This window comes from Artemia sp. Qi Xiang Cuo, chromosome 13 (assembly GCF_049724085.1).
Source record: "Artemia sp. Qi Xiang Cuo chromosome 13, ASM4972408v1, whole genome shotgun sequence".
Lineage (NCBI taxonomy): Eukaryota > Metazoa > Arthropoda > Branchiopoda > Anostraca > Artemiidae > Artemia > Artemia sp. Qi Xiang Cuo.
Window position 1 is genome coordinate 37925008 of NC_142806.1, and position 27143 is coordinate 37952150.

Sequence of the window (27143 nt, forward strand, 5' to 3'; positions counted from 1 at the left end):
AAAGGGGAAAATGCGGGTAAAATAATTTACAAGCACTTTCAAAAAATCTAATGACTGTTAACTGCAAGATTTATCCTATAATTAAACGTTGTGTTCTCTTACTATTGTTCTCTTCATTTTCAGGTAACCGGAGTCGTTGGTCGTGCAGAGCTTCTGTCGGGCTTCTTCTCACTTGCAGCATTTTTGCTTTATACAAAGTGTTGCACTAAAACTGGAACCCGTAAGTACTCGTATATAATCTATGGAAACAAGAAAATATCCGTATAATTGGTAACCTAGAAAACTCCTAACTTTATAGTCTTAATTGTCTACTTGTTAGTTTCTTTATATATGCTTTATTTATCTTGTATTATTGTTTAAATTTTTTTTGTATTTTGTTTAAAGAGTATGAAGATCTAAAAAATAATAAGCGTGGAAAAATTAAAAAATTAAAATAAATAGTCGCAAAAAATGAACAGTTAATTCAGGAATCGCTTAGATGCTCCAGGTTAGCAAGACATGTTAAATGAGGAAAATAATTTGATAGCACTAGAATACCTAGTTAAGCCGTTCATGATAATGTTCGAGGGTGAATGGTAATAGCAAATGTTTTATTTACCATGTTTAAAACATTTTACTGTTTTCATATATTTTTCGTGGTTTTTAGGATATCTTATACCCTTTTTAGCTTTTAAAATTTCTGTTTGCTTTCTCCTGAAAAAATATGTTTTTTATGTGTGCAAATCTGAAGAAGTATGAATCTCAATTCTCTTATTCGTAGAATTTAGTTTACCCTCTTGATTGTGATCAAAAAAGTAATAAGATGAATTATGATAAGATAATTAATTAAGACAGTTATCATTACTTTTTTTTATATGTATATTGCATAAAAATGCCTACTGTTAGGTATTATTGGCCCCCAGTAAGGCAGAACTCCCTACCCACCCCTAAGATCTCATTACATTTTGTTTTTTCTTCTGAATTTTGAATGCTTTCCGTATGACTATTTGGTGCTTTTCTGTTAAACGAAACACACCCAAGAAGTGAAGTTAGGTTAATCCTAATGAAAAAAATATCAAAACATGATGATAATATAATACTTTAGAAAGAAAATTAGGGAAACTACGACAAAGAATTATGGAAAGCAGGCCGCGCAGAACGTATTATATTAAATTGCTAACCCAATCCAACCTAACCAAACTCCTAATCACCTCTATTGGCGACATTAGATATTTTATTAAAACATAACTACATCGTACTTTATCTCACTCAAATTAAACAAATCATAACCGATCCCGATGCGGCAAACCTGTTATTGATAGATTTTATACAGTGTAATTCTTTAATGTGTTTCGTTTAACACAAGAGTACCGATTATTTTTTTGTTGTTTACACGAATATACCATTCATTTTAAATCCTGAAATATGCCCCACTGGGTTTCATCTCATGCTAATTCTTTTTAAACACTTGCTTCTAAATTTTCTTCAGTCAGATTGCTGATCGTATTTGAACAAACATATAATTTGCCTTCCCTATTTCGAATTTGTGCACCCTGATCTGTTCAGTAGCATTTCTTAATTCCCGAGAGCTCAACTGCGAAGTTGTATTCTTTGATCCGGAGGGTAATTGTACCTTAGGGGAAGTTTGGTAATGGATCTACGCTTCAGATTGATCAAAAGTTTCATTTTAGGATAAAGGCAATTCTATTTCTAAAAAGCCACCAATAAATTAGTTGTTTTTTTTTGCGATTGTCGTTTTCCCTGATTTTTTTTTTCATTACTATCCTTTTTGCAGTGAAACTTACCGTATTTATGTGATTAGTAAAGTAAAGATTCTGATTTGAAATGCCCTCTCAGGAAGTTTTTTTTTAATTCCTGTTGAATGATTTTGCGTTAAACTCTTATACTAATTACAGAGGTAGAGGGGTGGCAATTCCTGTCAGGGACCTTAAGTTTTTTGGGTGCCCCTAACATTAATTTTATATCTGCCCCTATCACGCAATGAGTTTTTTTTTACAACTAAGGTCTTGAAATTTAACTCCAACAACAACATAAATTTTTAAATAAAAAAGATTTGGTGAAAAATAAGTAACTGCGCGTTTTGTCTTGCAAACAGAAAAGGATCAAACTGGTCGTACTCACTTTTAGGTTTAGTTTAGACCATGCAGACTTATTAAATTTACAGGTTAATCATTGTTTAATCATTATTAAATGAAAATAGTTCTCTAGGAGAATTTATGTAATTCTTGCCAAAATTTTGAAATGAAAGCAAACATAGTTTATAATACCATATATCGTACCTACACAAGAAATGATCTTCTTGTTGAAATTTTCATATATTTCTGAGTTATGAGTGGCTTTTTATTTAGGGACATGTCAAACACAACCCTAAGCCTAAAGGCACATTTCTGTTGAGCTAGCAAAATTTTCTGGAGGTATGTCGATACATAAACCTGTCCGCTCAGTTAACCTTTTGTGTCGTAGTTTCTCGCGTAGAGCTACTTTCTTAAGTGCTACTAGATTTAATATTTTAAAACAAAGAATTAAAGATCTATTTCTTTTTTTTACAAAAAGAAACGACACTGTTTTTTTTTACCCCTAAACTTGTTTTTTCCGTCAATTGTTGTTGCTTCTTAGAACTAAGAACTAAGGCTTCTCAGAACCAAGGCTTCTTAGTTCTGCTCCTTAATAAGGGTTGAGATGTCTTATCTCCCCTAGATTGGAGATGATTAGAAATTATATAACAAAAAATAAGTTTAAATAAGAGAGGTCATAGCAGTGTTGTTTCTAAATTAAATATTAATCAAAAACGAGCATAGATTAATAAAAACAAAAAAAAGTTTTTCCAAGGGAAGTAAAGAGCGAAGATGAAACTTGAACGAAAATTATTACTTCACAGCTTATCTAAAATATATTAATAAAACTAATGCAAATAAATCAACTGGTGATATTTCCCTATGTTTGTAACATTACAGAAAACTAGCGCTTTACTGAAAATACATAACAGTACAGGAGTTTTGGTACGGTAAAAGTAAACCTTTTAAGGGCACTTTTAACAGTATAAAAGTATAGCATTTTCAGATTGTTCCTTTATTTTTATTTTTCATTTAATTTGGCATCACTTCTGCATAATGAGCTCAGTTCGATGATTGGTTGTCGTTTTAGATCTGAAAAGGACATTTCATGATTTTTTGGTCGACAAGTTCGAAGTGTCACTACAGACTCGCTTTAGAATTTGTATCTCAACTTAAAATGTTCCGTTTTATAGAGAGAAATAACTGGATTTCCAGACTTCATATTACGGTTGATATGCCCTTCATTTCGAGTAATTAATTTAAAAAACTTTTTCCACAAAATAAGTTTTTCAAAAAAAAGTAAAGAACTCCATTAAACCAAAAATGAACAAAAATCAGATAAAATCAAATAATCTACCAAGCGTACAACTACCAAAAATCAGTGTAAATAAATAAGTGAAACCCAAAACAAACAGAAATTAAAATAGATAAGAGTCAAACTCAAAACGAACAGGATTAATATAAGTTGGATTCTAAAACCCTATGCTTTCTAAAAGCCCTATGCTTTCAAAAAAATTCAAATGAACTTGCGGGAAAAAAATGTGCATTGTCAGTTTAATATACATATGCTGATATTTATTCCTTAAAATCTCAATTAATTTTTGATTTTCTTAAGTTATAAAATAAAAACATTTAATTGAATTTTTTTCTCTAAAGTACAAAATATATTTTGGCTTTAGAAAGCATAGGGTTTTAGAACCCTACTCATATTAATTTCTGCTCGTTTTGGGTTTGACTATGTTATTTATTTTAATTTCTGTTTGTTTTGGATTTCATTTATTTACTGATACTGACTTGTGGTAGTTGTATGCTTGCTTGATTATTTGATTCTTTTTTTGTTCATTTTTGGTTTAATGGAGTTCTTTATTTATTTTTTTTTTTTTTTGAAAATCTTATTTTGTGGAAAGTTTCTTAATTAATTTCTCTTCGTTTAATAATGGCATACCGTTTTTCAGGGAAAAAAAAACTGAGCCTCTTATAAAGTTAAGCAAACATCCCTTCCATAAAAACCTTAAATACCCCCTGGGAAAAGCTTAGAACCCTTGCACGTAGTCTACGACAACCCTTTTACGAAGTTTCTACGACAACCCTTTCCATAAAAACCTTATATGCCCCCAGGGTATAACTTACAACCCTTGCCTTGAGGTGTGTGGTGGGTTTGTCATCCTCAAAGCCATAATTTCCAGAACTTTCAAATACGTTGAAAAAATGGCTATCTTAAAATTTTGATTGGATGTGTATGGGGAAATGGTGGGCGTGAGAGGGGGGTTAGTTACCCTCCAATCACTTTTTCGACTATTGAAAAGGGCACTAGTCCCTTCAATTTTCAATCGAATGAGCCCTTTTTGAAGTTTCTTTCAACACTATGTAAAAACCTTAAATGCCCCCAGGGTATAACTTACAACCCTTGTCCTTAGCGTTGTGGGGGGGGGGTTGTCATCCTCAAAGACATAGTTTCCAGAGCTTTAAACTACGTTGAACAAAATGGATAATGGCAATGGAACAAAATGGCAAATGACCAAATGGCTCCGTAAAATTTTGATTGGGTGGGTTTGGGGAAATGGTGGGTGTGAGAGGACGTTAGTTGCCCCCCAATTACTTTCGACTATTAAAAAGGGCACTATCCCTTCAATTTTCAATTAAATTAGCTCTTTCTGAAGTTTCTACGACAACGCTATCTATAAAAACCTTATGCCCCCAAAGGTTTGTGGGGGGGTTTGTCATCCTCTAAAACATAATTTCCAGGACCTTCCAATGCCTATAATTTCCAATGCCTATCTCAAAATTTTGATTGGATGTGTTTGGGGAAATGGTGGGCGTGAGAGCGGGGTTAGTTGCTCTCCAATCACTTTCGAATATTAAAAAGGGCACTAATCCTTTCAATTACCAATAAAATGAGGCCTTTTTGAAGTTTCTGCGAAAACACTTTCTATAAAAATCTAATATACCCCTAGGGCATAACTTACAACCCTTGCATAACTTATATTGAAAGTTACTCATATCACAGCTCCTATTGGACAATGAAAAGCGTTATAGATTAGTTTGCTGTTGTGAGATTTTGTATTTACTTTTGACTCCTAAAGGGCTGGGTATACGTAGCTGATTTCGGGAACTGATTTCGAAATCAGCGCCGATTTCGAAAAAAAGGGATACAAATAAATGGTCTGCCAGAGATGTCTGTGGGGAAAGACCCCGCTACTGAGCTGAGAACTAAACTGAGATCAATCATGCAACTATTAATAAACTCCAGTTGACTATTTGTGTCCATGATTCTTTGTTTTGAAAATCTCGCGCAATAAATTTTTCTTTCAACAAATTTTTCTTACCGCTATCGTTTGTCCTCCGATGCTGAAATCAGTTCCCGAAATCAGCTAAGTGTGCCGAGCCCTTAAATCAATATTCTTGTTTTTTATAGTGGGCTTTTGTGTTTTCAGTAAAGCGCTAGTTTTCTATAATGTTACAAAGATAGGAAAATATCATCAGTTGATTTATTTGCATTAGTTTTTTTTTATATATGTTATATAGACTTTAAAGTAATAATTTTTGTTTGTTTTGAGTTTAAACTTCGCTCTTTACTTCCCTCGGAAAAACTTTGCTTTTTTAAATTAATAAATGAGTCTATGGTTGCGTTTAACAAGAGATAAAAAAAAGGGAGAATATCGGACGTTCAAGGTAAAAGCATTTTCGAGGGGTTTTGGGCTCTTTTTTTAACACAAAAAACGTATCCGTTCTGGGGGAAAATACAGAAATATAGCATTCCATCCAGGGGAAACATTTCTGATTATTGTGGCTTCATAGATCAGCTCATGGGTACTCTTGCAGTGCAATAAAAGTTGACGGCATATTTTTGCCGAAATCCCCCCTTATTAAGTTTTTTCCTTATGTTTTTATAATTATGCAAATTTTCTTATGTTCTAATGACTGCACCAATCACTAATAAAATAATACATATTTAAGATCACCACAAACAGCTGATTCTTTGACTGAATGATATTAATAGTTAGGCTCTTATGCTTCCATTCTTGAATAGTATTATTATTTACTTACCATTCACTACTATGTAGAATTTTATTTTTTTATTTTTTTTGCTCCATCCGAATCATATAGAAAATTGCTTTGGGGAAAACCTGCTAGGGGTCACTCAGTCATAAATTAGAACTTGTATTTTTCCTTATAATGGGTCAAAATCTATTGGCAGGCAGCCAACAATGGGGCAACAAACATTTTTTCCATGGTTTTTCCCTATTCTGCTTTTTTTTCCTTTGGTTTCCTTATAATTACTATATTGTCCCAAATTTCCAGGTGGGGACCATGAAACCCCCCCCCCCTCCCTGCCCCCCTAGCCGGTGTCCATGGCCTCGTTAAGCCAAAAATGGGTAGAAATGAATTCAAACAATTTTCGAAGCGTAAAAGTACCACAAATCACCATAAATAAATGAATTGAACCCAAAACGAACAGATATAACAATAAATAACCTATTCAAACTCAAAATAGCAACAATTAGCATGAGTAGGGTTGACAATCCCCACACCTCCTCAAGACCAGAAAGTAATTGACACTTTAATAAAAACAAAATACATTTTAAATGTTTTCGCTTTTTCGACTTCGACAAATAAAGACTATAAGTATTAACTATAACTATAACTATAAGTATATAGTATTAAGACTATAAGGAATAGATATCACAATATGCATATCAAACTGACAATATACGTTTTTTTTTTGTTTTTTAAGTAAAGTGTAAATTATTTTCTGGTCTGAAGAAGACATGGGCGTTGTCAGCCATACTCCTTTTACTTTTTGCTCGTTTTGAGTTTGACTAGGCTATCTATTGTAATTTCTGTTAATTTTGGGTTTCATTTATTTGTTAATGGTGATTTGTGGTAGTTTTACACATGGAAGATAAGAAAAACAAACTTGTAGAATTTGACAACGCTTTTGTCCTTAAAAACTTCAACAACTTAGAATGTGTTGGTTCCCAAAGGATCTCTTCAAAGGATAGCCAAACCTTCTTAAACTTTTTGGTGCCATAAGTTTTAGCTTAATTTTGATGATTGCTATTGTTTTTCTTCTTCAATTTTTTTTAATTTGGCACCTGCTACTGCCAAAAATTGCAGAAAATCATATCGAAGCCTTTTCAACACAAATGGATTTGTGTTTTTTTTTCTAAGTTTTTAAGACACTTCTGGTGTGCAAATTCCTCTTTTTCCCGTTCCTTAGCACTTTTCAACAAAACTATAAAAAAACTCAAATAGAATTTTCAAATTTAGAAACCATATTTCCTACAGGGGGAGGGTATTTTCAAAGGAGGGGGTATTATCCGTGGGGTTTACTTCCCGAAGGAGGGGGGGGGGTTAATTTTCGTGGGGAAGGACTTTTTAAGGGGGGTTAAACACCCCCCATTCACTATATTCATTTATGTTATTTTACTGTGTTCATGGCCGTATATTTGGCTTTAATATACACTTATTTGTCTATCTATCTAATATGCAGAATGATTGTACCAAACACATTTTGCATGCAGACCCGTATGCTTACCCCCCCCCCCCCTAATGTGCAAATCTATAGCGCAAATTTGTTTCTAAAGTAACGAAGAAACTACCTAAAAAACCGGTGTGTTCTCGAATTTTACAAAGCGTAAACTTGAGTGAGTGGTGCATAATACACAAGTACCATAATTCCATCCCCCTACGGAAATTAAAAAAATAAAACTCAAATAAAATTCTCAAATTTGGAAAGCCTTATTTTCTACGGGTGGTATTTTTTTTTTGGGGGGGGGATTTTCCGTGGGGGATATTTTCCGCCGGGGGGGGGGGGTATTTCCTGGGGGGTATTCGCCTAGAACCGGGATTATGATACTCCCTTTTCATTTTTCTCAGCCTTTCTATTCCAGAAATGGCATCCAAAGTGAACTTTGTGGGTGTCATATGGCACCTTGCAATGGCGTTATCAAGTCAGGGTTATAAAAATTGAGTAGATAAAAAAAAAACCTTCAATGGCCTCTCAAACAGCTTTCTAGGATATTACAGGGCCTCGCTAGCGGCGAAGAAAAAGAAGAAACAAGATCAGTGCTACCCATGCAAAAGAACTGTTTTCAATGTTGGTCAAGGTGGGGGCTGTAATTTTGCTCTGGGGTCTTCGACAACAGCAATTTTAATGGTGTACTTTTCATTTTGATTCGAAGCCATTTTTGAGAGGTTTATGTTTTTTTTTTTTCAAAATTCATGTAAATTTTCATTTGTAAATTCTAAAATTCATGTAAATTTCATGTATAACATTTCGCTATTAAGATTGATCGAAATAGTAGTTACCATTCCTGAATCAGCTACAAATGGCCATTTTTTTCTTGCTATGCAGTTTTAAAACGTATTTTAAACCTTTCGTTACTATGGGCCGTGGTTTGCTCTTTACTAGATTTGAGCTCTCGCTTCGAACATGATAAATAAAATTTTGTCTGCAACTTTTCAAAGATTGTGGTAATGATATACACCTTGGAACTCTTATCTATGTCACTAAGTCATGCATATTTTGTGGAAATTTTAGAGAATTATGAAGTAATACCAATATTCGATGCCAATTTTAACAAAAATCATGTTGACGTTTATAGTTTCATCGCCTGAAATAGACAAGGTTTTTTTTTTATTTTAGGTTCTAAAAAAGTTTCGAATTTTAAAAATTTAGCGGTGTACTAAAAACTGAGCATACTTCAGTTTCTTTGAGAATTCAAGTTATATACTAAAAGCTACTGAGGTCTGAGACTTATTGAGGTCCTTATAAATTAGCTAGTCCTTCATCCTCTCCAGGGTAGTTTTGACTCTCTAGGAGTAGAAAAGTCTTTGGACTTTTCTACTCCTAGAGAATGTTTTGTTTTTGGTTGGGTTTTGTGTTTTCAGTCAAACGCTAGTTGTCAAGAATTCTAATGGTATTAGGAAATTTCATAAGGCAGTCTTTTTAAGCTAGTTTTGTAGATACATGCTGCTTAAACAGCTAAGCAATAATTATTTTTGGTTTTAATTTTCAACTTCACTCTTTATTCCATAAGAAAAACTTTGTTTTTGTTTTTTAACTTAATGACAATAACTTCTTTTCTTATTCCACTCTGAAAACAGTTCTGCAATAAGACAAGAGCTGTCACCATTGAGCATCCTTTATGCAAAATTAGTCACAATATGTTCTTCCAAATGAAAGGAGGCTACAATGCAGAGAGACAATCTTCCTCTTCACATCGATCTGAAGGACCTCTCACAAGAGAAGAGCTGCAAGACAAGAGCTGTCACCATTGAGCATCCATTGTGCAAAATAAGTCACAATATATTCTTCCAAATGAAAGGAGGCTACAATACAGAGAGACAATCTTCCGCTTCACATCGATCTGAAGGACCTCTCACAAGAGAAGAGCTGCAAGACAAGAGCTGTCACCATTGAGCATCCATTCTGCAAAATTAGTCACGATATATTCTTCCAAATGAAAGGAGGCTGCAATACAGAGAGACAATCTTCCTCTTCACATCGACCTGAAGGACCTCTGACAAGAGATGAGCTGCAAGACAAGAGCTGTCACCATTGAGCATCCATTATGCAAAATTAGTCACAATATATTCTTCCAAATGAAAGGAGGCTACAATACAGAGAGACAATCTTCCTCTTCACATCGATCTGAAGGACCTCTTACAAGAGATGAGCTGCAAGACAAGAGCTGTCACCATTGAGCATCCATTATGCAAAATTAGTCACAATATATTCTTCCAAATGAAAGGAGGCTACAATACAGAGAGACAATCTTCCTCTTCATATCCACCTGAAGAACCTCTCACAAGAGAAGAGCTGCAAGACAAGAGCTGTCACCATTGAGCATCCATTATGCAAAATTAGTCACAATATATTCTTCCAAATGAAAGGAGGCTACAATACAGAGAGACAATCTTCCTCTTCACATCGATCTGAAGGACCTCTCTCAAAAGAAGAGCTGCAAGACAAGAGCTGTCACCATTGAGCATCCATTATGCAAAATTAGTCACAATATATTCTTCCAAATGAAAGGAGGCTACAATACAGAGAGACAATCTTCCGCTTCACATCGACCTGAAGGACCTCTCACAAGAGAAGAGCTGCAAGACAAGAGCTGCAAGACAAGAGCTGTCACCATTGAGCATCCATTATGCAAAATTAGTCACAATATATTCTTCCAAATGAAAGGAGGCTACAATACAGAGAGACAATCTTCCTCTTCACATCGATCTGAAGGACCTCTCACAAGAGAAGAGCTGCAAGACAAGAGCTGTCACCATTGAGCATCCATTATGCAAAATTAGTCACAATATATTCTTCCAAATGAAAGGAGGCTACAATACAGAGAGACAATCTTCCGCTTCACATCGATCTGAAGGACCTCTCACATAGAGTCATCAAACTACAGTCTAAGAATGCAATTTTTGAGGCTTCAGGCACCGTACTCCCCCTACAGAAAGGTTTTTTAACTTACCTCTAAATGGCTCATGTGTAACTATGCTGTACTATATAACCGTTAGCTTTTTTCTATAATATGTTCTATGGGGGCATTTCATTCTGTATAGAATGTGTATTCCTTTATGGACGAATGCGCCACCAAGCAGCTGTCTAACCTTTGAAATGTGAGGTTTTTCTATAATTTTCATTTAGATTACTTTTCGACAGATCTAAACCCATTGGATTTCTGAGAATAGGCGCTCGTACCTCTGCTTCGATGTGATTACCCCTTGTAAAGAAAAAGGAAAAAAGGACTAGCCCATGACCATGTTCCTTGGGAAAGTAATAAAGCTTCATAGTTTTGTACACAATGGCTTTAAACCTCTGGCACACCGCTCTTTTAATACTGATATTTGATATTTTAACGTGTAATGTTCATGGTAGATCCACTTTTTGGGGATGTTTCTTCCGATTCTAATTATCTTAGTCTGCTTATCTTATGCTAAGAACATTTGATGTGTAATTTTAAACTTCATGAGTTTTAAGAAATCTATGTTAAAAGCAGGTTCTTTTTATTTGTTAAATAAAACACAAATTTTTTCAACTGAAATTAAGAAACAACATTAAACTTAAAGCGAATAGAAATTCTTTAGTATATTAAGCGGGTGACCCCTTCCTTAACCCTCGTTCTTTATGTTAAAGTCTTAAAGTTCTTTAAAAACACTTATCATTCAAATTTAACGGTCCTTGTGTTTGGGCAGTATTTCTTAAAGACTGCCGTATTTTCGTGTTTTTGAAAGTTACGAGCATCGGTAGAAGCTTCACCACAATCAGAACTAAGATCAAGTCAGACAAAACAATGTAACTTTATCATCAACTTGCCAAGTATCTTGCTAATAATTTAAAATTGCATTATTTTGTCTCAGTGTATTTGCAGCATATTCTTCCTGAAAGCCTACTGATATCATACCACATTCGCAATTCGCACTTCTTGGCGTTAACCGTCCTTAGCTTTTGAAAAATATACTGTCCTTTACTCATCGTGTTAGGTGCTTTTTATGTTCTGCAGCTAGTCAATCTTTATATTTTTTCTTCGGATCCTGTGTCATTAAAACATCCTTTCAGGCTAGCTTCTCATCATCCTTCGATGAGAAGCCCAATGTTTATTAAATCAATATTTGTGGCAAGAGTTGAATGCTGTTTAATCTTGTGGTTACATATAATCATCCAGGGATTTAGTTTCTATGCGAAACTTGAACGGCTTTTACCTACATTCAAATCCTTCTATGAGGAGGCTTTATTTAAATTGACTTTGATTGATCGTTAAGCACCTTATAGGGTTTCTTTTAAGTTTCAAGCCTCTGTCGAAGCATCATTTAATTCAATTAATGTTGACAGTATGATTCAACATATATGAAAGTTTCAGCCTCCTATGAGAATTGAAGAGAAAATGACTTTCTGCATGAAAAAGACAGAATAAAATTTTGAAGATTATGAAAATTATTTAACGATGAATGTTTTTTAGTTTTAATGATTCTGCAAGTTCTGTTTTGGGTTTTCCAATACATTGTACCTAATGAAACTAATAAATCTCATAGACAGATTTATCCTCAAAAAATAGTTTGCATAAAAATCAGAGAGAGCTCATTTGATTAGAAATTGAAAAATCTAGTTCACTTTAAAGAGTCAAAAGAGATCGAAGGGTAACCACCCTCCCCCCCCCCCTCTTTTTTCCCAAATGCCCTCGATAGAAATTTTGAGATAGCCATTTTGTTAAAAATAAATCAAAGATCATATAAAAAAAAGCTCCGGTGTCGACACAACCCCCCAGAGCCCGAGGGCAGACGTTGTAAGTTATGCCCTGGGGGCATATAGCCCATGGTTCTTGTGGAAGGGATGCTCGTATAAACTTCAAAGAGGGCTCATTTGATTGAAAATTTAAAGTTCTAGTTCACTTTTTAAGAGTCAAAAGAGATCGCAGGGCAACTATCCCCCCTCCCTCCTCGCCCTTTTTTCCTCAAACCTATCCAATAAGAACTTTGAGATAGCCATTTAAAAAAAAAATAATTCAAAGACATATAACAAAAGCTCCGGGGTCGACACAACCCCCCAGGTCCCGAGGGCAGGCGTTGTAATACCCAAGCTCTTGTTTGTAGTGATTTTAGTTCGTTTCAAGCTTGATTTGCGTATTCAATTTAAGTTTCACTCGTTTTAAGAATTATTTATTCATTCACATTAGTATCTATTGTATGTTTGTTTGCATTGATTGTTTATTTAATTTCTGTTCGTTATGGGTTTCATTTATTCTTAAATAATAATTTTTGGTCATTTTGAGTTTTAATTCTACTAGGCATTTGTATCTGTTGATTTTAAGTTTAAAATGGTCTTTACCTTTCCCTGTAAAAACTTCAAGTCCGGAAAGTTTTTATTTTATTAATGACTGGAAAGGTCTAATGGAAATGAATAGAATTTTTAATATAATAATATTAATTCCTGGAAGTCTCAGTAATTCAAGATTCAAGATCTTTTTTAACAGTAATTTTTTTTTGTTTCTCTAGATTATAATTATAATTTTTCACGTCTTCGGCCCAAGAATTGAGATATCCTATACTAATTTAAGTCCTGATTTAAGTTCATAAGGTGATCTGACCGTTGGTTTTGATTGAATTCAAAATAACTAGTGGATAAATTTAGTTCGCCATTTCGTTCAACAACCATGACAACCAGGTTTCATGTAGTACCTTTTGTTCAACATTTAGCTCAACGTCTCCCCAAATATTCCTTCTACAAAATGCGTCCAAAAAGCAATGAGACTGGCCGACGCATGACCTTCCAATCGCCACCAGAGTCCTCTCAATAGGTGGTATCGGTGATCGGGGTCTTGCCAAAGCATCGCACCCTGCGGCAGTCGCTTCTGGACAGTGAGAGAGTAAGGATCGATAGTTTCGCAAAGTGTGTTTTTTCATTTTGGTCACGGGATAAAAAGTAAAAAATGGAGCGGACGACAGAGCAGCGATATGCCATCAAATTCTGCTTTCTCCTAGGCAAAACTGCTTTAAAGACTCTGGCCTTTATTGAGCAGGCCTACGGAGACCATGCCATGTCGAAAGCCCAGGTTTTTCGTTGGTACAAGGAGTTCAACGACAGACGGGAGACAGTTCAAGACAAAGATCGATCTGGACGTCCTTCGACGAGTTCATCGGATGAAAACGTGTCAAAAGTTAAAGGACTCCTGGACTCCAACTGTCAGTTGAGTCTGCAATTCATAGCAGAAAAACTTAACATGTGCAAGTCGACGGTACACAACATTGTAACCGAGGGATGCACCTAGTGTCTTTTGGTTAAGTTCATCATTACCCTCAGCGTTTCTTGAACGTTTCACCTTAATACCTTAGCCTTTTTGGGCACACCTAGGATCAAACATTCCCCCCTTTCCCGAAGATAAATCCTGTATGTAAACAGTGGACAAAGTGTATAGTTTACAACCCTTGCCCCGGGGCTTTGGCAGCATAGTATCCCCAGAGGAATAAGATTTTGACTATTTTGAGCTGAACGTTTTTTTCAGAATTGCCATTGGTTTTTATGGGAGGGAGATGAAAAAAAGAGCGGGGGCTGGTTGCCGTCCGATCACTTTTTAACATCCTCCTCAACATGCACTAAAAGTTTCGTAATACCCTCAACCGTTCCTGAGGTATTGCTGATACGCCCTTTTGAAAACTAGCATCCACATAATGTGTTTTGTTGTGTTTGACATCCCCCTAAACATTTTTTGAAAGCTTCACCTTAATAACCTAAGGCTTTTTGGATACCCGAGAGCAAACATGCCTACCTTCCCCAATAACAAAACCTATAGGCTAAACAATGGGCAGCTTGCATAACTTACAGCCCTTACTGTGGGGGGTCACGTTTACTACGATTACTGTGGGGGATCATGTCATCTCCGGATACATAGTTATTTATCCTTGAAACTATTTTTAACAAAACGGTTGCCTCAAAATTTTGATCAGATGTCTCTGTAGGGGATGGCAGTCAAAAAGGGAGTAGGAGGGGTTGGTCGCCCTCCGATTACTTTGGGTTTTAAAAGAGGCTCTAGAAGTTTCAATAATGTAATCAAATGAGTCCTCTCCGAAGTTTATACGACCACCCCTGCAATATGAAGTGGCTCTTAAAAAGAATAATAAATAGAACGTTGAAGCCCTACGGCTTTTTACTATAGGCAGTGTGAGAGTGTTGCTACTGATAGTAACTTCTATCCGATTTAAGTTGGAATTTTTATATGACTAAATTTCTACTCGTCTATGTTTTAATCTAGCTCTTTACTTTTCTTTGAAAAACTTCTTTTTGGAATTTGTTTTTTAAAATTAATTTCGGTTTGTTTTTAATTGGCATCTTTTTTTTAATTGTTAATAAAATCAATATCTTCATTTTTTTCGTTTTTTCTGGTTAAGAATCAAGATTTAAAATGGATTGAAAATCAGCATATTATTTGGCCTTGTGTAAGGCTACAGCCATCCTGACCACCCTCCTGTTACAGCCTTGAATTTAAACGAAGATTGATCGACTGTTTATTATAAGAATCTTACTGTAGTATATTTGGTTTTAAGTACTTGTTTGTTTAAATAAATGCATTTTAAACTTATTTATTTAAAAAGAAATCTGTTTGTTGTTTATAAAATAGAAATAAAATAGGACAGCAAGAATCAATGCAACTAGGCTTGCTTCTTGAAGGATTTCCCTTGGTTTTGGTATTTTAATTGATGTGTCTTCTTGGCCTAAAAATTTAAGGCAAATCAGCATAAATAAAATTTAATATTTTGAACTATGAATAAATAGTACCACATTTTCTTCAAAAGATTATTGTCCACATTTTCTTCAAAAGATTATTATCCCTTATGAGTCCCCCCCCCTCATTCAAAATTTGATATCGACTTCTCCCCTCCCCCTTCCCGTCATATATTCCCTCAAAATTTCAAGTCACGATATTGCAGAAATTGAATAACTCAATTTGGTTCATTACTTTAACCTGTAGGCTACCTCTCCCAAGTTAAGAGAAGTTTTTTATTTTTGCAGGTTGGGTGAACTTCACAGCTGCCCTGATATTCATTGGTATATCGATGCTCTGCAAAGAACAAGGAATAACAGTTGTCGGAATATGCATGGCTTATGAAGTTTTTGTTGGTCAAAAGGTAAGTTAAATATCAAATAGTACTCACGGGGGTCATTTAAGTAGCGCAGGAGTATTTTGGCTATCCCTGATTTTATAGATTTTTTTCTTTGGAAGGTCTAGTAAGTGTCACTTTATATCTTAGTACATCTTTTTCGAGCTTCAGCAGATGCATCAGATTCTTTTATATATATTTTTTTTTTCGGAGTGTCCTTCTTGGTGGTGTTTCTTTCACAACTACATTGTTAATTCTTACAGTTTTTTTTCCTTTTTCCTGTAATAGAGGCGATAATTAATTCATAAAAAAACGGGAAAAACGGGAAGCCCAGTAACCTGGGCTACTGGTTATGGCTGCTCTTGAAAAGGCACTTAAGTGAATCATTGTGAATGGGGTTTCTATATTCAGCTTTTATATTAAAAAGACTAAACAAAAGAAATAAAAATTAGAATTACTAATCGTGAGAAATCTACATCTAAATTCATACATCTGCAGGCAACGGTGTCTCAACCGCTCATAAAAGGCATACCTTTTGAACCTCGCTCCCAAAAATGACGGCACCTGAGACCACAGTACTGGAAGAACATGGCAAACAGAAGATGCAGACCTCAAACACAATGCAATAGGGTTTCTTCTTCACTTATCTATCTCGTCAAACACCAATGGACACCAGCAAATATCATACGAAAATAATTTGGAGTCATATTATGCATTACGTGGAGTTGATAAGCCAAATAGAATCCTGAAAATAGAAAGATGTGGATCCACTGGTAGAGATAATTCACTGAAGTACACCTATTAATTCCATTAAAAGCTGAATTTTGAAGAACCTGCAGAGGTTTTAGATAAACTGAGGGTGTTCCATACCAAAAAGAATTACAATTTTAAATAAGGAAAACGAAAGGAAAATATTAAATTTATAGAAGTTTTCCCATGAAATCGGTGTTTTAATTTCCTGATCACAGCAGTTGTCGGAATATGCTCTGTTCTATGCAACCTTCGATGCTCTAAAAAACATCGTATTTCACCCATTAATGCATCGAGATATCAAAAAAAATTTCCGTCATATAGTTTATTCTCCCATCATCAGCTTTTCCAACCAGGGGCAACTAGCAAGTGACTGGCCCCAAACAACAAAACTAGATTTACAAAGATTCGTCTTTAGCTGACTTAGCCTTGGCTATTTCTTTACTTTTTTAAATCGTTACTAAGCATTCCCGAAAGCTGAGCTTCAGTACATTTCATGGGTAAAAGGTTGTATCATCAGCAAACAATGCAATAGATTTCCTCAGTTTATTTGTTTCTTCCCATTTTCCGGTTACTTTCGCCAGACCTGAGATTGTCTGAAGATCATTCATATATTGAGAAAAGAAGAGAGTCAGTGTGAAAACTGGTGGGTAAGACCAACATTAACCTACCTAAAAGTCTTTGATTTTGTATTTTACAATAATTTCACATGCAGAGATCGGTTTCTTAAATATGATGATGAAATGTGCAGAGTATGATCTCTAATGCCACCGAGCTTTTCAGAATAATCGCAGTCATCTGTATCTAACGTCTTTAATGTCAAGGAATATAGTTGTCACTTTCAGCTTCCCATTCAAAGTGTCGTTAATCAGAGATGCAAATTCTTGACTGCAGACTGTATAGAATATCCTTTTCTACACACAGACTGATTTGCATAAAAGAAAACCTCTGAAGAAACTCAGAAAATCTATAAGCAATTTTTTCATATATTTAAGACGGAATTGGGGGAATGGCTTTATCTTCATAATTGTTGAAAATTTTGCGTCACCAGCTTTTTATAACGGCACTACTCTAGGATGTGTAGGCTGGTCAGAAAATCGACCCTCTTTAAGATAACCGTTCATTAAGGTAACGCAAAACGTTTAAATATGGTTCATTAATTTCAAAGAGAACACATGCTCCATCAGCTCCATCCTACATTTCGTACATGGTTTTCGTCATTTCTTGCTTACTAGATATACGAATAAGAAAAAACTAACGCGCTTGAATTAGGCAAAAACTGCTTAAGAGAATTTTCTGCCGGCCGGTTTTCAACTGACGATCTTCACTCTTTCACCTTAAGAAAAATAGAGCTAACTTTAGAACCATTCCACCGATAATTTTACTTGCATCCCGCTGATTGCTCATTTATAGTAATACTACATATCTTCTGAGAAGAGCGGCGCTAATTGACGGAAACATAAAGGGGACAAAAATAAATTTTTCAAAATCTAGGGGTGGGGCGTTTTTTTCTTTTTTCAATGAAAATACGAAAAAATACCAAAAAAAATCTTTCAAAATCTTCGTAGGGGCAAAAGGATCCTTGGGAGGGGTCAAATATTAATTACCCTCCTCCCGAATTGATGCCACTGCCCAAACTCTTGCTTGTAATTGATCTAATAGTCTCCGATATCTTAGTGAGGTTCTCTGAAAATTTATTTTTTAATATTTATGTTTAGCTTTTCGTAAAAGCTTATTTAAATCAACATTACACTTATTATAGATTATTTTGTCGGTAAATTTGTCGGTAATAGCACTCATCATATAAAGTCGATTGCATTTACCTTGGGATATCTTTCTTATATCTTTTTTTGACAGGACTACTTCTCATTGCCTGTACAATCTTTTATCATATTAATTAAAAAAAACTTTCCAAAAAATAAGTTTTTCAAAGAAAAGGAACGACAATTTTAAAATTAAACTCAGCATATACAAACTCATTTTAAAATTAAAACACAGCACGACCAGATATTACTATTAAAGAATAAAAGAAACCCAAAACGAATAGAAATTAAATAAATAATCATAGCAAAAACATACAGCAAGTAATAATATAAATGAATAAATAGATCTTAAAGCGAGTAATGCTTAGATTGAATATGAATATCAAGCTTAGACGAAAAAAAATATTTTTCTTATTGAAGTATTAGTCAAACTTAAAACGAACAGAAATTAAATAAACAATCAATGCGAACAAACATACAATAGATATTCCTGTAAATGAATAAATAAATCTTAAAACCAGTGAAACTTTAATTCAATATGCAAATCAAGCTTGAAACAAACAAAAATCACTACAAACAAGAGTTTCGGTATGACCTCCTTCTCTCACTGTAAAAGTCTAAAAACTACTGCGTCATTGGTGCTTTACTGAAAACCAATTTTATGACAAATTATTTCTTTTGTACTTAATATTGAAAATAAACATTAAAATTATAGTAACATTTTGAACTGATGAGCTTTCAGTACTTAATACCACTATACATCAAATATTCAGTTTAATTTATTAGCTCTTTTTAAAATTTTTAAAAACGAATATAGTTTCCCTACAAACAAGTGTTTGGATACTGCCTTCTTTCCTAACTGTAAATAAAAAACAAAAGCCTACTGCGTCATTGGAGCTTAACTGAAAACGGATTATATTACAAATATTTTTTTCCACTTCTTACAGTATTGAAATTAAAAATACAATTATAGTGAAATAAATTCTTGAACTGATGGATCTTTCAACAATTAATACCATTATACATCAAATATTCAATTTCATGTTGTTTATACTTTTCAAGACGTTTCAAGACGCATATAGTTTTCAGTAAAGCGCCAATGACGCAGTAGGTTTTAGACTTTTACAGTGAGAGAAGGAGGTTATACCCAAACTCTTGTTTGTGGTGATTTTGTTCGTTTCAAGCTTGATTTGCATACTCAATTTAAGTTTCAATCGTTTTGAGATTTAGTTATTAATTTACGTTAATATCCATTGTACGTTTGTTGGCATTGATTGTTTATTTAATTTCTGTTCTTTTTAAGTTTCATTTATACTTCAATAGGGAGATATTTTTTTTCGGTTTAAGCTTGATATTCATATTCGATCTAAGCATTACTCCTTTAAGATCTATTTATTCATTTATATTATTACTTGTATGTCTTTCCTATGCTTGTTTATTTAATTTCTGTTCGTTTTGGGTTTCATTTATTCTTTAATAGTAATTTCTGGTCGTTTTGAGTTTGAATTTTAAAAGGTATTCGCATCTGCTGAGCTTAAGTTTAAAATTGCCTTTACTTTTCCTTTAAAAACTTATTTTTAGGAAATATTTTTTAATTAATATTTGTTCGTTTTTGAGTGCAAAAAAATTCAAGTTTTTAAAAATTCCTTATTTCAAAATCAAACTTAAAAAAAAATCAAACATTTATCAAAGTATCAAAACTGATATCAAAGTAACAATATCAAAGTGAAAAAATGGGTTTTTGTCAACCTCGGAGTTATTATTATCTGATGTATGAACTATTTTTAATAGAATTGCCATCTCAAAATTTTTATCCGATGGGTTTGGGGAAAAGGGGCGTGGGGGACTAGATTCAGCTTCGGTCTCTTTTGACTCTCTAAAAGTGAACTAACTAGAACTTTCTATTTTCAATCAAATGAGCCCTCTCTGAAGTTAATACGAGAATCCTATTCATAAGAACCATATACGAACCCTTCTATAAGAACCATATATATCCCCAGAGTATAACTTATAACGCCTATCCCTGGGCCCTTGGGGGTTGTGTCGACCCTGGAGTTTTGATATCTGATGGTTGAACTATTTTTAACAAAATGTTCACCTGAAATTTTTATCGGATGGGTTTATCCATCCGATACACCAAAGGCGTGGAGGGCGGGAGGACCTAGTTGCCCTCTGATCTTTTTTCACTCTGGGAAAATGAACTGCAACTTTTAATTTGCATTAAAATGAACCGTCTCTGAAGGTTATACGAGCATACCTTCCATAAGAACCATATATGCCCCCAGAGCAATACTTACAACGCCTGCCCCGGCCCTGGGGGGGGGGGTGTCGACACAGGAGTTTTTCTTATATGATCTTTGAACTATTTTTAATGAAATGACCATACGTAAAGGAGTTTTTGTTATGTGATCTTTGAACTATTTTTAACAAAGTGGCCACCTCCAATTTTTATCAGACGTATTTGAGCAAAAAGGGCTTGGGGGGGTTAGTAATCCTGCGAGCACATTTGACTCTCAAAAAGGGCACTAGAACTCTCTATTTCCATTCGAACCAACCTCCTTTGAAACTTATACGACGATCCCTTCCATATTAAGTGCCGCTGGGAAAAATAAATGGAGTTTGGGGGAAGGCTAGCTGCCCTCGAATCACTTTTGACTCTTAAAAAGGGAATTACAACTTTCAATTTCCAATCAAATGAGCCCTCTATGAAGTTTACACGAGCATCCCTTCCATAACAACCATATCTGCCCCCAGGGTATAACTTACAACCCTATCCCAGGGCCCTGGGGGGCTGTGTCGGTACTGGAGTTTTTGTTATAAGAACTTTGAACAATTTTTAACAAAATATCTATCTCAAAATTTTTACCTGATGCATTTAGGGCGTATTGGAGGGGGGGGGCTAGTTGCCCTCCGATCTCTTTTGACTCTTAAAATGTGAACAAGAACTTTCAATTTCAAATCAAAAGTGTCCACCCCAAAGTTCATACATTGAGCTTTTGCATATAATCCATATATGCCAATACAGAACTACCCGACGTGCTTGTCTCCGCGTCCTGGCCGGTTGTATCGGCAAAGGAATGCTTATTATCAGACCTTTGAAATATGTATAATGAAAGAGTTGCTATAAAATTTTTATAGTATGGGCTTGGGGAAAAAGGATGTGTGGGGAAGGGCTAGTTGCCCTCGTATATCTTTTGACTCTTAAAAATTAAACTATAACTTTCAATTTTCAATCAAACGAGCCCTCTCTGAAGTTAATACGAGCGTACCTTTCATAAGAACCATATGCGCCCCCAGGACAACACTTTCAAGGCATATCCCCCGAGCTCTGCGGGGAGTTTTTTTTATCTAATTTTTGAAAAAATTCAAAAAAACAGGCTATCTCAAAATTTGTAGCGAACGGGTTTGGGGAAAAAAGAGTGTGGGGTGGGGTTGGGGGCTAGTTTAACTCTCTTGACTCTTAAAAAGTTAACTAGAACTTTCAATTTCCAATCAAAAGAGCCCTCTATGAAGTTTATACGAGCATCCCTTTCGTAAGAACCATACATGCCCTTAGGGCATAAGTTAGAACACCTTCCCCTGTGCCCTGGGGGGTTCTATTGACACCAGATTTTTTCTTATCCGACTTTTGAACTATTTTTAACAAGATGGCAATCTAAAAATTTTCATCAGATGGGTTTTGAAAAAGAATCGGGGGGGGGGGGGGGCTAGCTGCCCTCGGATCTCTTTCGATTATCAAAAAGGGAGCTCGAACTTTCAATGTCCAATCAAATGAGTCCTCTGTGAAGTTTATACGAGCATCCCTTTCATACGAACAATATATGTCCCAGGGTTACAACACCCGAGTTTTTGTTAACTGACTTTTGAGAAATTTTTAACTTAATGCCTATCTCAATATTTCTATTGGCTGCATTTCGGGAAAAAGGGGCGTGGGGGGGCTAGTTGCCCTCCAATCTCTTTTGACTCTAAAAAACTTAATTAGAACTTTCAATTTCCAATCAAATGAGCCATCTCTTAATTTTTTACGAGCATCTCTACAATAAGAACCATATATTCCCCAAGGGCATAACTTACAACACCTGCCCTCGGGCCCTGGGGGGCTGTGTTGACCCCTGAGTTTTCGTTATATGGTCTTTGAACTATTTTAAAAAAAGCTATCTCAAAGTTCTTATCGGATGGGTTTGAGGAAAAAAGGGTGTGGAGGGGGGGCTAGGTGCCCTCCAATCTGTTTTGACTCTTAAAAAGTAAACTAGAACTTTCAGTTTTCAATCAAAAGATCCATCTTTGAAGTTAACACGAGCATCCCTTCCATAAGACCCATATATGCACCCAGGGCATAACATACAATGCCTGCCCCCAGGCCCTAGGGTGTTGTGTCGACACCGGAATTTTTTTAATATGATCTTTGAACTATTTTTAACAAAATAGCCATCTTAAAATTTGTATTGGATGCATTTAGGAAAAAGGGGTTTTGGGAGGGAAGCTGGTTACCCACCAATATTTTTTGACGCTTAAAAAGTGAACTAGAACTTTCAATTTCCAATCGAATGAGCCGTCTCTGAAGTTTATACGAGCATTCCTTCCATAAGAACCATATATGCCCCCAGGGCATGATTATAACCCTTGCCCTTGAAGACTGGGGGGAGTGTCCTGCTCAAAGGTATAATTTCCAGAACTTTCAACTACGTTGAACAAAATGGCTATATCAAAATTTTGGTTGGATGTGTTTGGGAAAATGGTCGGCGTGCAAGGGGTGTCAGTTGCCTTAGACTCACTTTCGACTATTAAAAAGGGAACTAGCCATTTAAATTTCCAATCGAATGAGCCCTTTCTGAAGTTTCTACGACAACGTTGTCTATAGAAAACCTTATATGCCCCCAGGGCAAAACTTACACCCCTTGCCCTCAGGGCTGTGGGGGGAGTTGTCATCCTCAAAGACCTAATTTCAAGAACTTAAAACTATGTTTAATAAAATGGCTGTCTCAAAATTTTGATTGGATGTGTTTGGGGGAACGGTGGGCGTGAGAGGAGGGCTAGGTGCCCTCCAATCACTTTCGACTTATAAAAATGGCACTAGCCCTTTGAATTTCCAATCGAATGATCCCTTTTTGAAGTTTCTACGACAACACTTTCTATAAAAACCTTATATGCCCCCAGGGCATAACTTAAAACCCTTGCCTTGAGGGTTGTGGGGCAGTGTCCTCCTCAAAAACAAATTTTATATCTGAAAATCAACAGCGCTGAACAAAATGGGTATTCAATAATTTTGCTTGGTCGTGTTTTGGTGAATGACAGGCGTGGGGGGGGGGCTAGTTGCCCTCCAATCAGTCTCAAACATGGAAAAGGTAACTAGGCCTTTGAATTTCCAATCAAATAAGCTTTTTTTGAAGGTTCTACGACAACGCCTTCTATAAAAACCTTATATGCCCCCAGGGCATAACTTAAAACCCTTGCGCTGAGGGTTGTTGGGGAGTGACCTCCTCAAAAGCATATTTTCTATCTGGAAATTATCTACGCTGAACAAAATGGCTATCTCAAAATTCTGATTGGATGTGTTTTTGGGGAATGATGGGCGTGGGGGTGTAGTTGCCCTCCAATCACTTTTGACCCTTAAAAAGGGTACCAGAACTCTCGATTTCCATTCGAATGAGCCCCCTTTGAAAGTTCTACGACGACCCCTTCCATATGAAGTGGCCCTGGAAATTTTTTTTAATAATAATAAAACCTTGCAACCGTATGGCCTTTACTATAGGCAACACTATAGCGTTCCCTCTTATTAAAAAAAAAAAAAGTTTTTTCAACTGAAAGTAAGGAGCAATATTAAAACTTAAAACGAACAGAGATTGTTACGTATATGAGGGGGCTTGCCCCATAGTCAATACCTAACTCTTAACGATAAAGTTTTTTTTAGTTCTTTCAAAAGAGCTATATGTTCTAATTAACCGGCCGTTGTGATTCAGGGGTTTGGGATTCAAAATAAATTGGAACTTTAGCGTGAAGACTGAGGTATCAAATAGGAGAGCGAAATCCTGAACATACCCAATTAGAAACAAGCGAACATGATACTCGCAACATAAGTTAATTCGTAAGTTACGCCAGAACAAAATATTAAAAAAGCCATCTAGCTCAAAAAAGTAAAATTAATATGCAAATTTTGCTTCAATCTTTCATTTAGGGTGACCCAAAATCAAAGCTGTATTAATTCAGAAACGTTCAGAAATTAACTAAAAAAAAAAATAGTTTTTTTAACTGAAAGTAAGGAGCGACATTAAAACTTAAAACAAACAGAAATTATTCCGTCTATGAAAGGGGCTGTCCCCTCCTCAACGCCTCGCTCTTCACGCTTAAGTTTTTTTACTGTTTTAAAACATAAAGTTGTGAGACAGAGTCAAACTGACAGAGTCAAGATTTCCAAACGGTTCGTGGTAACGAACTGTAAGTAAGGAGTGACCCGGCTCAATAGTAACCGAAACTCTAAAAAAACGGAATTTTGATAACAATAGCTATATCGAAAGAATCATATTTTATGCTGATTTCAAATATATAAGTTTCATCAAGTTTAGTTTTATACATCTTTAGTGTAAAGAGCGAGGTGTTGAGGAGGGGACAGCCCCTTTCATAGACGGAATAATTTCTGTTCGTTTTAAGTTTTAATGTCGCTCCTTACTTTCAGTTAATTTTTTTTTTTCATTTAATAAACTATAAGTGACATAATACAAAATATCTTACTCTGAACTAACGCCAGCAATGACATCAAAATTCTTACTACGCTACGAGGTCCTGCGGAAATGCTCTCGGATTGAATTTGTTGCGGCTTTTTTGCACGGAAGCGATCATGATGCATCATATCTACAAGGTCGTGCAACACTGAGCGATAAACTTGAACCATTTTCCCATCTAGGACAACAGTTTGTGTTTGATTCTGACATTCTTTGCTGACTAAAAAAAAATACCAGCATAGTTCCATTGTTTTTGCTTAATTCTCTGAAATTTTATTGTATATAGAACTGAATTTAGCCTTTTTTTATTTTCATTCCATGATACTGTTTCCGATACATATTTCAAAGCTGATTTATAGTGTCTAATCAGGAATTTATGGGGCTGATAGTATTTTTGTTGAAAAAACAGAAGAAATTGAAGTTTTTGTCTTGGGAAATTGTTGGTGCTTTTGTTAAATCTTTTTTTTGCGACATAAACTTAATTCAGTTCAGAATTACGGTATATTAAAACATTTTTTTATATTCTTGATGTAACTATTTTCTCTGTGTTCGAAACTACAATCAGAATATTTCCATCATACAATGTTGCCAAGTGATACATGTTGCCATTTAGTTTCAAATTTTGTAGTTGCCATACTCTGCTTTAAAGCAGATCTTTATTTTATTTTCTATGTTTGGAAAAGAAGTGGTTTTTCTCCAATATTTGTCTTGTCAACTAATATCGTTTTTTTTAAAGCTCCCATTCGTACTCTCTCTCTCTCTCTTTTTCTCTTTCTCTCTCTTTCTCTCTCTCTCTCTCTCTCTCTTCTCTCTTTTTTTTCTCTCTCTCAACCACTCTCTTTCTCTCTCTCTCTCCCTCTCTTCTTTCTTAAAAATAGGAATTAGACATTTTCTTCTGAGTTTCTAAAGAATAACTTTGTTTGCTTGATTGACATATTACGTAAAATTTTTCTGCATTCGTCATTAGGTTCCTAATAATTATAAAGTTATTCTAAGATTATTTTAGGAGGAGAGTGTTTGTCAATCTTCTATTCCCCCCAACCAAAACATCTCTGGAATTTATCATTTTAAAATGATACTTGTGCCCCTTTGAAGTACCATTTCTCCTAGCTTGATGGGTGCTTGGCTTTGCCAAAGATGAAGAAGTATGTTGACTTTGTTCTAGTGAAACGTAAGTCACAGTAAACACACACACAAAAATTTATATTGCTGGAAATTAATCACTTTTTCATTTTTCTGTCTTAGCAAGAAAAAATTATTATTTATTTTAGTATTTGTTTTATTTTACAAGTGGTGCCTGTTCCTTTTCCAAGTACTTTTTTTATTGTTAAAATATGTACTTGACAAGTATGCTGAGGAAGTAATAAAGAATAAGTATATTGAATTTTTCCTTTCTTCAAAGAGATTTTCATCTGTTGATTCGATGACTTAGAAGATCTGATTGCTTCCACTCGAAAGGCTTCCCCAGCTGATTACTTCCTGAAATATGAAACCTAGTAGATCTTTAGTTCTAACTGTGTTAAGTAGAATGATGCAGATCAGTTTTTTTTTAATGTCACAATGAAATGATTGCAGGTTCTTCCTCGTTTGTAAATCAAGCAAATGTAGTAAAATAATATGGTGTTTGATGTTGTTTTTTTATTCATGGCTATCGAAAATTGTTTGCTAATGCAACCAACATGGGGTTCTCACTAAAATTGGGCCAGTAGAATGCATCGTATGGATTCTATCGAGGCCCTAGGAATTCCCATGCTATTTGCTTGATGCCATAGGAACCACGTTCTATAGAGGTCCTAGGAGCCACTGAAATGTATCAAGTTGAATGAACTTTATCTAGGCCATCCCTTAGGGCACTTTTCACCTTTCAAAGAGATTTGCTTGAGGCCCTAGGAATTACCATGCTATTTGCTTGCAGGTATAGGAATTACCATGCTATTTGCTTAATGCCCTAGGATCATGCTATTTGCTTACTGCCATAGGACCATGCTATTTGCTTACTGCCATAGGAATTACCATGCTATTTGCTTACTGCCATAGGCCCATGCTATTCTAAGGGACGTATCGGAATTACCATACTATTTGCTGGGACGTATAGGAAAAACATTTCCAGAGCATGTACTTATTGATTTGCTTGGTTTATGTTTTCTTGATACCTTTCCAAACGAGCGGGGATTCCCCACTGGTCTGGTTTTAACTCGAGAGTAGTTTGATTAAGAATGTAACATGTCTAGAATTGTTTGATTGACATTTGC

At 35.2% G+C, this 27143-nt stretch overlaps 1 protein-coding gene across 2 annotated transcripts in view; it reads left to right on the forward strand.

The window, feature by feature from the left end:
• Window positions 1-27143, forward strand: part of Tmtc3 (Transmembrane O-mannosyltransferase targeting cadherins 3) — a 586368-nt gene that overhangs the window by 341644 nt on the left and 217581 nt on the right. For both annotated transcript variants that reach the window (XM_089099383.1, XM_089099384.1), the window contains exons 5-6: window positions 124-220; window positions 15571-15686. In XM_089099383.1, coding sequence (XP_088955509.1) covers window positions 124-220; window positions 15571-15686 — 213 coding nt within the window. The remainder of the gene's footprint in view (window positions 1-123; window positions 221-15570; window positions 15687-27143) is intronic.